The following is a 12710-nucleotide window of genomic DNA, read 5'->3' as shown; positions in this document are numbered from 1 at the left end:
GTTCATCCATTCATCTGCTGATGGGTATTTGGGTTGTTTTCACTTTTTTGGCTGTTATAAATAATGCTGCTACACACATTCAGATACAGAATTTTACGTGGACATATGTTTTCATTTTTCTTGAATATATACCACATAGTAGTAAAAATTTGTGGATGTACGTAACTATGCTAAACATTTTCTAGAATTTTTTTTACTTCTGTTGCTATACTTTCCTCACTATTTAGTTTCTGCCTCTTTCACTGTGCCCATCTTTTCTTCTCTGTCTCACAATGTGATATGCCCCCAGTTTTGGTCCATGACTCTTCCTTTCTCTTCGTTCTCTTTCTCAGCACTCTGTAAGACTCCTTTTAACTGAGCTACCTATCTATCTCTTACTTTCAGGAATCTGTTGTCAGCCTGATCATTCTCAACCTACAGGTGTGGGTTACTACTGTTAATTAGCTACTTTCTTATTCATCCTGACAGTGCCATCTTCTCTTGGAAGCCTGGACATACGGCTTTCCAATTCTACTTTAAACAATGTTTAAATTCCCTCCTTCATGAACAATGAACATCCTTCAAATGAACAATGTTCATTTTCCTCTTTCTCCTATCTGCCATCTCTTCCATGCTTGCTTGAGTTTTTATGCTCTGTAGAGAGAGTAGCATCTGAAAGCAAAATACCAATTCTAGAAACATTGGAGTCTATGTAGAGGTTGTTTACTGGGGATACTGTAACTCCAGAGGCTCTTAGGACTTACTGGAGAATTAATATGTCATCTAGAAACTGTCATTTCCAGTTCATTATTGCTGCATTTAGCAATATCAGGATGAACAAAGGAGACGCTAGCAGTGAACCAGTTAGGAGAGAACCAGGTAGAAAATCAGTTAAAGTCCTTTTCTGTACTTAAAAAATTTTTTTAAATATAGAAACCTACTCACACTTAACATTATACAACTGCTCTAACTAGTTTCTAAGTTTAGATTTTCATAATGTGGGTTTTCCTGAAGGGGTAGATTTGAGAGATTTACCTATTATTAATATCCTTTTTTTTTTTTTTTTTAATTTCTGGGACCTTCCTGCAGTGAATTTTCTTTTTTTTTTTAATGATTTTTATCAATTTTATTTTATTTTTTATTTATTTTTTTTTAATAATGATTTTTTATTATATTATGTTAGTCACCATACAGCACATCCCCGGTTTTCGATGTAAGTGAATTTCTGATGCCTATATCTTTCACTTGGTTTACTGTTGTGGGTTGTTGGTTTGTTTTTGTTTTTTTTTTTAATCTGAAAGTATTTTGGTAATGTATGTATGTGTTCAAAAATCAGTCTTACTGGATTATATTTTTAAAGGCTACAATAAAGAAATGATCTTTGCTTTCAGAGACTATCAGATGTTTTCCTGGTGGCATCTACTCTCACTGTGTAATTATACATGTGATTACTGGGGGGAAGCAGCTCCCTTGTAACGCAGCACTTGCACTCATTAACCTTTTGTGAGGTTTGATAAGAAAATGTATGTGAAGGCTTTGGAGGCTGGAGTGAGCATCTCTTCAGTGGGGAAATAGGCAGATTGTATGACACCAGCTTATTGCTATCTAAGCTGGCTTTGCAAGCTGCCATTGTCATTGTATGTTAGAAATAATAATAAAATATATGAAAAAGACTTGAATGACCATGCAGTGAACTGAATGCTCAGAGTAGATCTTATCTCTGATGAAGAGGTGGTACAAATCAGTGACAGGAGAATATAATAGTCACTTGCAAGTGGTGGCTTTTGTTGCTAGACTTTGAACAGTTTTTTAACAGTTTAACACAAGAGCAGACATGGGATCTCCTTTGATGGCCTCAATGTTTTCACTGAATGAGTTTATATTTCATCCAACTTTCTGTGTGGGTAGATGACACTGATTAGTTTTCTCACATTTAGAAAATGAAAGCTGTTTGTATGTAAGGACCCAATGTAACTATACTACTTGGGAAAAGAAAAAAAGAGCTGCCCTTGGAAGCATCCTTAATATTCATACTAAATTTCTTTTCTCCAACTAAATCTAAAGATTTTATTTATTTATTTGAGAGAGAGAGCACACAAGTAGGCAGAGGGGCAGAGAGAGAGGCAGACTGAGGGAGGAGCCTGATGAGGGGCTCGATCCCAATGATCATGACCTGAGCCGAAGGCCAACGCTTAACCAACTGAGCCACACAAGTGCCCTCCAGCTGAATCTATCTTATAAGCTAAATTAGATATGAAATTTTGTTAACATTTTGTTAAAAAAAAAAAAAAAGAGAGAAATGGTGACCAAGTAAAAATATGACCACAGATAAAGGAATGTTTGAAGCTAACTCAGATTTCTTTGAATGTGGATTGTGATGGTCAAGAAAGGGTTGTGATTTAGAACTGTGGGTGTGTTCAGAGACAAGCAGTTGAGATTCAGACCACCACAGTTAATCTTGCAATCACATTTAAGGCTGTACAGGTGTGTTCACTAGCCAACTGACTTGGTCTCTGGTTGCAGTAAGGTATGATTCCATCAGTTACTCATCACTATCAGGATCTAGTCCTAATAACATATTTGATTAGCAAATGTATGTCATAATAATGCAGGATTATTTAAAAGTAAAACAAATATCGACTTGTTCATTAAAGTGTTAGGTGCCCTGCTATGCTGTGTTTAAAGGATGAACAGGTGGGGCGCCTGGGTGGCACAGCGGTTAAGCGTCTGCCTTCGGCTCAGGGCGTGATCCCAGCGTTATGGGATTGAGCCCCACATCGGGCTCCTCCGCTGTGAGCCTGCTTCTTCCTCTCCCACTCCCCCTGCTTGTGTTCCCTCTCTCGCTGGCTGTCTCTATCTCTGTCAAATAAATAAATAAAATCTTTAAAAAAATAAAAATAAAGGATGAACAGGTGATTATGTAAGTATAGCAAGTAAATGTTTTATCTGTTTTTCCAAATGTATAAACCTTGCAATCTGTTTGTGCTCAGGAATGCCTACAGATTCTGGTAACAAAATTAATCCCGAAATTTTGCATTCACTTCTTTTGTGTGAAAAAAAGGAAACTTTGAAACTTAGTGAAATTGTTGGCCTCTTTGTGTGGGGGAAGAGGGAAGGAATTAAATACTTGAATTATGAGGGACTAACATAAGTAATTATTTGGATACTGCTTTTCACATTAAGCCATACTTATTTTCTGTTTTTTTCAGTTTCCATAGCAAGGCGTGTACAAGACCCATTAGCTGAGCTGGTGAAAATCGAGCCAAAGCACATTGGAGTTGGAATGTACCAGGTAAAGCAGTGTGGGTCATTTACTTTGTGAAACCCGTCAATAGTATGCAGACTTGGTGTAGTAATTAAATGCCAGGGGGAATAGTTTCCCATTTTCAGAGGTTACACAGTTGATGGGAAGGTAGTTAGGAGTTATATTATTAGAAAAGAAGGGAGTTTTTCTTTTTTTTTGGTGTTTATGGTTTGGATCAAGTTTTAGAATTGACTGTAGTCAGATTTAAAGACTATTAAAACATTAGATCAGACTAGTAACTTAATCCAGAGAGCCTCTCCCTTTACCATTATTATAAAAAAGAAGAGGAAATGGAACAGGGGGGATATGTTGGCTCTTTGTGTAAGCCAATATGAAATATTGATCTTTATTGATCTTTTAGGAAGAATCCTCTGGTACCTACTGTGCCTTATTTATTTATTTATTTATTTTTCTGGCTCCTATTTCTATTTGATTATTATAATAAGTTTTTGGTCATTACCCAGTATGAGCTAGAGCCTTTCAGTTGTTACTGTGTCGCAGTAATAGTAGTGGTGCTTGTTATTGTTACTATATTTTCAGTTCTTGAGGTTGTGTGTGTTCATTGGGCAGTTGAGGACAATGCTAAATCTTGGCAAAGTGAATCCATGGTATCTTGTCTTCAGAAACCTCGAGTTGAATTATTTTTCTCTTCGATGACAGTCTTTTTTTTTTTTTTTAAAGATTTTATTTATTTATTTGACAGAGATAGAGACAGCCAGCGAGAGAGGGAACACAAGCAGGGGGAGTGGGAGAGGAAGAAGCAGGCTCATAGCAGAGGAGCCTGATGTGGGGCTCGATCCCGTAACGCCGGGATCACGCCCTGAGCCGAAGGCAGACGCTCAACTGCTGTGCCACCCAGGCGCCCCCGATGACAGTCGTTTTTAAATCTGAAATAGAATATTATCTTCTGTATAATTTTCATGGGACTTAGGTGATAGGTTCTATACTTTTCTCTAAGAAATATATTAGGGCATGGAATCTGTGACCACTAGAAATGGAAGAGATCTTAGAAATCATATAACCCTACCCCCTCATTTGACAGAAAATGAAGCTGTGTCCCAGAGTAGTTAGGATTTTTACCCAGATTTACACAGTGGCAAAGCCACCTGTCATATATTGAACTTAACTGGGAGTATTCCCATTTTATAGCAAGTTAGACTAAGAGGCATGTAGACCTTTGACTTGACTTGTTCATTTGGGAAGGATAGTTGCTGAAGGGACAGATCTAGCTATCTAGCTAGATAGAAATGCCTAGTATCTAGAGAGTACAACTGTAACAGTTTTATGATATAGGCTTTGTAGTTAAGAGGAATTATAACTATTAATTCAAGATGAAGTTATGGAATGCCTCAGCAAGGTAGTAGAACAAAGAAAAGGAAAGGAGAAGTCAAACTCATAGAACCCAGGCAGGCTAATAAGCTATTGGCATCAAAGAAGTCTTTAGTAAATAGCAGAGACCTAGCCTCCAGATTCTTCAGAGATACAGTATTTAACATGAAAGAGTTTGGAATTCATTCCAATAGCAGTGAGAAGAAATGGAAGAGCTTTAAGCAAGGGATATGATCTGATTTGTATTTTTAAACATTGGCTCTGGCTAATCTGGGGAGAATGACTTAGAGGGGAAGAGGAGAAGCAGTAAGACCAATTCAGAGGCTGTTACACTAGCTCAGGCGAGAGATGATGGTGGCTCCGACAAAGTTAATAGCAAGTAGAAATGGAAAGAAGTTAAATCTATTTTGTAGGGACTACTTGGTAATAAGTGGAGGGAAGGGAGTTTGTTTCAGCTGTCCTAGTATGTGGATGATGCCTGACTAGAGTAGATTTGGTGGGGATAAGATTAGTAATTCAGTTGTGGATGTGTTAAGTCAAGATGCCTGTAAGAAATCCAGGAGATGTCAAATAGAAGTTGGATATATAAGTCTGAGATTTAGAGGAATGGCCATATTAACATTGGAGTACAGACTTTTCAGCAAATAATGACACTGAGAAAAAGTGATCAAGATGGTAAGCTGAGCTTATGATATTCTTTAACTCTGCTACCACTACTACTGGCATATCCACGATTCCGCCTTCTTTAAGATAACAGAGAAGGTTGCACATGTATATTTGTATCCATATAAACACATATGTGAATAAATTGATAACCTGGGAAAACAAGAAAGGGTTGATGGATGGAAATTTCAGGAATTCTTGAAAGATAGTAAGACTGAGGAATCACATCCGTGGAAAAATAAAACCTGGTGGAGCAGCTGCTCAGAATATACAGATCAGTAGTGTTCTCAAACCAGAGTATGTTCAAATAGTGGGGAGGAGGCCTGTACTGTTAGAGGAGGAGGTACATATGGAGTGACTAGGCCCATAGTGACCCCCTTCTTCCATATCCGGTGAATCTAAGCTCAAGCACTGGGTATAACCCAGAGACCAGAGAGAAGCTGGGAGATCCCTCAAGTAGCCTTTGCTTGTCAGGAAGTTTAAGGAGTCTCACACTGAAAAGACAAACTTCTGACACATACCTGACACCTGGCATCATATCCCACATCATCACTGGATTCCGATGATGGTAAACAAAAACAGCTTATGCAGACAAATGGGGACTCTGAAATGATCTTCTGCTAAGAATCACTGAACATTTGAGGAAAACTTGTCATAGCAAAATGAGGCACCAAATATAACAAGCAAAAAATAACAATGAATAGGCAGCAGTCTTTGAAATAAGTAAAATTAATATTCACAGAGAGATAAGAAAGGTTATTGCATGTATAAAACAAACCTAGGATAGAATGAATTAATCCAGTCTTAAAATTAAAAACTACGCTTGTCAAGATGGAAAAGATCAAATGGTCTAAATAGAGTAGACACAGATAAAAACAAATTAATGAATTGAATGATTGAGCTAAGAGATTCTTTAGAATGTAGTCTTAAATTGAGAAAGGTGGATAGTATGAACAAAAAGTCGTATGACATGGAGGCCATTTTAAAGCTTCAACATTCATCTCAGAAAATTCAGATAAAGAGAATGGAGGAGAGTTGCAATCACAAAAATAAGAGGAAGAAATTTATTCAGCCTGAAGACAGACAAGTCTTGAAAAGGCCCAGTAAGTATTGAATAAAAGAATAACTAAAGACCTATACTCAAACACCTTCATATGAAATTTCAGAATGTTAGTGATAGAAAAGGAACTGACTAAAAGCTTCCAGAGAGCAAACGGTTCACCTACAAAGGAAAGAAGCAGTCCTGTTATTGGTAAAAACAAGTAATAGAAATAGAATGCAGTAGTTTTGAAGTTGTGGGAAAAATATTATTCGAACCTGTAATTCTGTATTCAGACAACTCAGCAATTTGATGTGAGAAGAAAATAAAAACATTTTTGGACCTGCAATGATTTTTGAAATGTTACGGATTTTCTTTGAAAGAATTATTTATTAAAGTACTCCTGACCCCAAAATGGGGGGAGCGGGGACCAAAGAAAGGAAAGGCGTGTCATGAAGACACAGTGTTGAGGTGAAGAAACAGTGGAGAGCTTTACAGTATACACATGGGGAGTAAAATGTTCGTTGAGCCTCAGAGTGTTTTATCTATAATGTTAATCTTTAAATGTTTAGTCTGGGCCAGATGAGCTTAACGTGGGAGAATAGAAGAAAACGAAGTGATGAAGGATTATTTTTCAGGAAAATAATTAATATGTAGATTAACTTTATACTTTGTTAGAAAAACATAATCTGAAATATATGAAGAATAACCACAAATAGGATATTTAATTTAAATTATGAGAGTAAAAAATTAAAAGTTCATCATTCCAACCAAAGGCAGAGAAAACAAGAAAGTATAGTAAATAAATAAAATACACGATGACAGGAATAAGTATGGGTAATAGGTAATGGTGAATGGGTTAAATTCCCGTTAGTAGAATGTCATACTTTTAAAAGTAAAATACAGCTCTAAGTTGTATATGTATGCAAGATGTTTCTAAAGAAAAAAGCAACCTTGAAATTAGAAATTTGGAGAAAAATATTCCACACAAATGAAAAACAAAGTTATAGTACTGCTAATATCAGACAAAATAGAATTTAAGGCAAAAATGCATCAAACAGGTCAAGGAGGGATATTTCATATTAATAACAGACAGTTTCCCAAGAAGATGTAATTACCCTGAACACTCTGTGTTATCTAACAATATAGCTTCAAAAATTATGCTGTATTAAAAGCTTCTAAAATTAGAGCAAGAGACAATTTCACCTTTTTTGTAACTCTTAATAGACTACAGTGTATTAACACATAACATTTTAAAAACAGCTTTATTGAGATATAATCACATACCATGCAAACATATGTAAATTTACCTATTTAAAGTGTACAAGTCAGTGAATTTTCATATATTCAGTGGGTTGTGAAACTATTACTACTATCTTATTTTTGGACATTTTCATCACTCCAAAACGAAACCTGGTGTCCTTGAGCAGTCACTCTCTACCACCCCCCACTCCCCAACCCTAGGCAATTACTCATCTACTTTATTTCTATAGATATGTCTATTCTGGATTTTTCATATAAATAGAATCACACAATATGTGGCCTTTTGTAACTGGCTTCTTTCATTTAGCATAATATTTTCAAGGTTCATCCATGCTGAAGCACAAGTCATTACTTCATTCCTTTTCATGGGCAAATTGTATTTCATTATATGTGTAAAATACCACATTTTGTCTATCCATTCATCAGTTGGTAGAGATTTGGGTTATTTCCACTTTTTGGCTATTATGAATAATGCTATTATGAACATTCTATGCAAATTTTTATGATGTGTATTTTCATTTCTCTTAGATATATACCTAGGAGTGTGTTTGCTAGGTCATTTAACATATAAATTCAAAGCCAGATGAACTAGGGAAGTTATTTGTCACAAATGTACATGTACATAACTTTCTATCTTATTGTTAAGGTTTTGGTGTTTTCTCATTGATTTGTATACAGTTATATGTTGGTTTAAATAAAACATTTACAAAAGATATATAGAGAGCATCTAGACACAATTTATCATAGATGAAATAAAAATTTTTCTTTATCAAAGAAACCCAAATTAAACAAAGGAATATTATTTCAATCTAATAATTGAGTAAAGTTGTAATAAAATGATAAACATCTGTGCAAGTGAAGATACGGTGAAATGATTATTCACACACACAGCTGGTGGAAGTATAGATTGTTATTTCTAGCACATAGTCAATACCTGTCAACTTTTAAAGAATGCATGCCATTTACCTGGTAGTTCTCCCTTTAGGCATCTCTTCTAAAGCAGTATTAAGAACTATTGATAAGATTTATATACAAGTTTGCTGTTATAGCAAAATTATTGGAAGCAACTACAATAGAATAGTATATCCATCAGTCGAAATATTATACAACCATTAAAAATACAGGCTTTCAAGGAGGATTTAATGACATGAGAAGTTGCTTTATTTTTAAATTGCAATGAAGTTGTTGATACAGAATAAAACCAATTTTTGTTCTAAAATTATAGATATACATTTAAACTGAAGAAAAACAAACCTGGCTAGTGACTGATATTTATGTTTTTTGTTGGTGTGATTAGGGGTTTTCATTTTCTTTTTTACTTTTTTTCAAACTTTCTATAGTGAATATGTATTAGGAAGAAATTCTAAAATATATATCCATGTCTATATCGCAACCAATGGGCCACTTAATTTTAAGCCTTGATACAATAGACTTCCAATATAACCAGAGTAGGACTGAATTTCTTTTAAGTTGGGACCTCTAAATGCTTTTAGTAGAAATTTAATACTTATATTTATTCTGATTTAAAATATAAGTAGCTGGACAAACATTGTTGATTTTAAAAATGAAAGCTATTCAAAGAAAGAATGTTAAATACTTAGATGAAATAATAGAAGCTATAATATTATTATTTCAATAGAAACTAAAATACTTTTGGTTTAATAACAGCTAAAATGCTAAAGGCAGCAGTCCAGTTCTTGTCTTAGAAAATGGGGAGACCTGATTTTAAAAACACATGCCTGTCATAATTTCTGGAGAGAGAGGCAGCCAGTGTGGTCGAATGACAACATATCCCTAACTGACCCCTAAAGACTTTGCTGGAAAGTGGCTTGGTGTTACTCCCAAGAAAACACTCCAGGTTGAGAGCAGGATGATGCAGGGTTGGCTCTGTTAAGTTCTGTGGGACATGGGGAGTGTGGTTTAGCTTGGCCTTGTCATATCCTGAGAGCACAACTTAAGTAAGTTGGATTTACTTGCTATTTATTTCTTCTTTGGACCGTGTTTGAGATACTTTTGTGCTCATTAACACCTCCATTTGTTAATGAGCATGCTCAGTAAAGTGGGAAAGACAAAACAGTCCTCTTCCTCCTTTCGTGCCTGTTAGATCATTTGGTGATGTTAGAGAATGAAATGGTGTTCCAAAATGAGTTTTTGGAACCCTTAGTGGATTTGCTTTATCCTGGCATCTTTATTCCTCATTATTATGGATAACGGAGAAGTCACTGTAAAAGGAAAATCATCTTCCCAGCTGAATTTTTCATGGTAAAACCTCAAAGGTGGGAATTTGTATTTTACTTCCCTACCCGCTCTGTGGGATCAGTTATGAGTAAAAGCAAAAAAACAACTCTTCAGTGGTGATATTATTATAGTTTTTCAAACTGTTTTATAGGTAACATGGAGGGATTATGAAATTTAGTTTTAGTTTAGGTCTGTAAAAGTTAATAAGAATCCTCTGTTTTATATTGTTTGCCTAAATCCTTTTAAACATTTTAATCCCTTAATTATTTGTTATTGTACAGTGGAATACAGGAAAGAGTCTCCCTGTGGACATTCACGTAGCTGAATTGTACCTCAATTTTTGCCCTCTTATAGTAAAGCAGTATTTTGAAATAGATAAAACACAAAAGTAAAACGTAGAAGAAATTCGTTCTAAAAATCAGGCATCACTTACATATATGAGTTCCTTGCTAAAATGTTTTTACAATCTTGTTCCTTAACTGTAAGTCCCCACATATGGCCTATATTTGAATTTGTGCTTTACCCAGTATTATAAATAAAAATCAAACTTAGCCTTGCAATTCAGATATTTCATTCATTTGTGACTATAACTGAACCATTACTGTGACTGAACAAGAACAAATAATTGACCTTGACTGGGAGTATGAATAAACTCATCTATTAGAATTTGCTAATTATTCCTTAAACTTAGTTTTAAAATCTCTATTCTGGGTTTTTTTTTTTTTTCACTTCAGGATTAATTATGCTTCTTTCGTTCAAGTATTGGCTTCAGTTTTCTCAGGTTCCTAGAAATCACCAACAATGTAATAAGCCATGTATACGTACACACACCCTAGTATAACACCATACTTATCTTTAAAAGAAATGTGAAGATAATTTGAAGAAATTTTTACCAATAATGCCTTAAATTATTAACAGTGAAATATCTAATTTCCTTTATCTTTTGTTTGCTTATTTGTATGTCATTGACCTTGAACAATGAAACCAGATCAATTTCAGTTTCTACTCAACTTCACCTTTTAGTTTTCATACATCAGCACAAAGTGCTAGGATTTCTAAAACATTAAGCTATTTTCACAGTGTTTATAACTAGTAATTACCATGGATGATTAAAAAAATTACACGTGACATTAAAAGTACTACCATAAAGGAAAAGATTAATAAATGTTAACTGCATTAGAATCTAAAACATCTCTGAGTCATAAAACAATATATAGAAAATCCACAGACTGGGAGAAGGTATTTGCAAAACATATACCTATAAAGAACCCAGACTATATAAAGATCTACAAATCAAAAGGAAAAAAGACAGAAAAATAGGCAAGGGATATGAACAGGCAATTTTCAGAAGCAAAGACAAAAAAAAAAGACAAAAATATTTTTTAAATGATCAGTTTTGATAGTAACTGGGGAAATGCAAACTAAAGCCAGTATACAAAACCTTTCAGGTTGTCAGAACTTAGTCTGACAATTTGGTTGTTAGCAACCATGTTAAGCATTGGGAATCTTATACATAACTTATAGGAGTATAAACCGGTTCAACCTCTTTGGAGAGCAATTGGACATTAATGAAGTTGGAGATGGGGATTCTCTTCAAGTCAATAATTCCGTTGCTATTTATACATAGCCTTGAAATTTTTCTCAAATGTGTACGGGAAGATATGTATTAGAAATTCGTTGAAGCACTATTTATAGCAGTGAGAATTTGGAAACAAATGTTCATCATCCAGAAAACAGAAAAATAAATTGTGGTGTACTCAAATGGTAGAATATTACATAAGAGTGAAGACAACCCATTTAAGAGCTATCTGTATTCATGTGGATATACTTCATAAGATATAATATTAAGAGAGAAAGCAAGTTGCAGAATATGTACAGTATTATATGATTGGTATAAAATTTTAAGATATGAAAAATAATACTGTGTACTATTTGTGAATACCAATATATATAGTAAGAAGATAGAAGTAAGCCCTGAAATTTACAATTGTGGTTACCCTGGATGGGGCATGGAATGGGAGAATAGGAACTGGGAGGGGTATACCAGGAGTTTCAACTATATAGTATTTTGTTTCAACTATATGTATAGTATTTTATTTCTTAAGTTGTTTGGTGGGTACATGGTGTTCCTTATACACTATAACTTTTGTTAAATAAAAAGATGTTTGTTTATAAAAAGATGCCGGAAATGTTGGTCAAATTCTAAAGGTGTTTAATCTCAGGAACTGTGGCTTCCAGTTGGTTGTAATTTCTTCCTTATATTTGTGTGTGTGTGTGTGTGTGACAATGAGAATTTATATAATCAGAAAAAAAAGCTATTTTCAATTTTCAGTGAAAATGAAAAAACACATTTAATATTAAGTACATTTCTCTTTGTAATAGTCCTTGAAATTTTCATCTTTAAAACCCTAAGTTTGCAACAAATCAAATGATTTTTTAAGGATTTGTTTATTTATTTTAGAGAGAGGGTGGGGGAACGGCTGAGGGAGAAGGAGAGAGAGTCTTAAGCAGACTCCACACTGAGCGTGGAGCCCAACCTGGGGTTCAGTCTCAAGACCCTGAGATCACCACCTGAGCCAAAACCAAGAGTCGGAAGCTTAACCAACTGTGCCCTCCAGACAGCCTCAAATAGTTTATAATGCAAAATTCTAACACTATCTTTAATTTTTTTTCATTTTACAGATACGGATTTTTCTTCTGTGAATTTTTTTTATTTTTTATTTATTTTTATTATTTTTTAATAATAATATTTTTTATTATGTTAGTCCCCATACAGTACATCCCTAGTTTTTGATGTAAAGTTCCATGATTCATTACTTGTGTATAACACCCAGTGCACCATGCAATACGTGCCCTCCTTAATACCCATTTTGTGAATTTTAAAAATGAACTATT

The 12710-nt window shown here is 34.5% G+C and overlaps 1 protein-coding gene across 3 annotated transcripts in view; it reads left to right on the top strand.

The window, feature by feature from the left end:
• SRBD1 (S1 RNA binding domain 1) overlaps positions 1-12710 on the top strand; it is a 197550-nt gene that overhangs the window by 111225 nt on the left and 73615 nt on the right. For all 3 annotated transcript variants that reach the window (XM_045787914.2, XM_087863365.1, XM_087863364.1), the window contains one exon: positions 3189-3271. In XM_045787914.2, the coding sequence (XP_045643870.1) occupies positions 3189-3271 (83 nt within the window). The remainder of the gene's footprint in view (positions 1-3188; positions 3272-12710) is intronic.

The sequence above is a fragment of the Ursus americanus genome, chromosome 7 (genome assembly GCF_024610735.1).
Source record: "Ursus americanus isolate L20-20 chromosome 7, mUrsAme1.1.p, whole genome shotgun sequence".
In the NCBI taxonomy this organism is placed as follows: domain Eukaryota; kingdom Metazoa; phylum Chordata; class Mammalia; order Carnivora; family Ursidae; genus Ursus; species Ursus americanus.
Note: the sequence above shows the minus strand (reverse complement) of the source record. Positions and strands in the feature narration are given on the sequence as shown.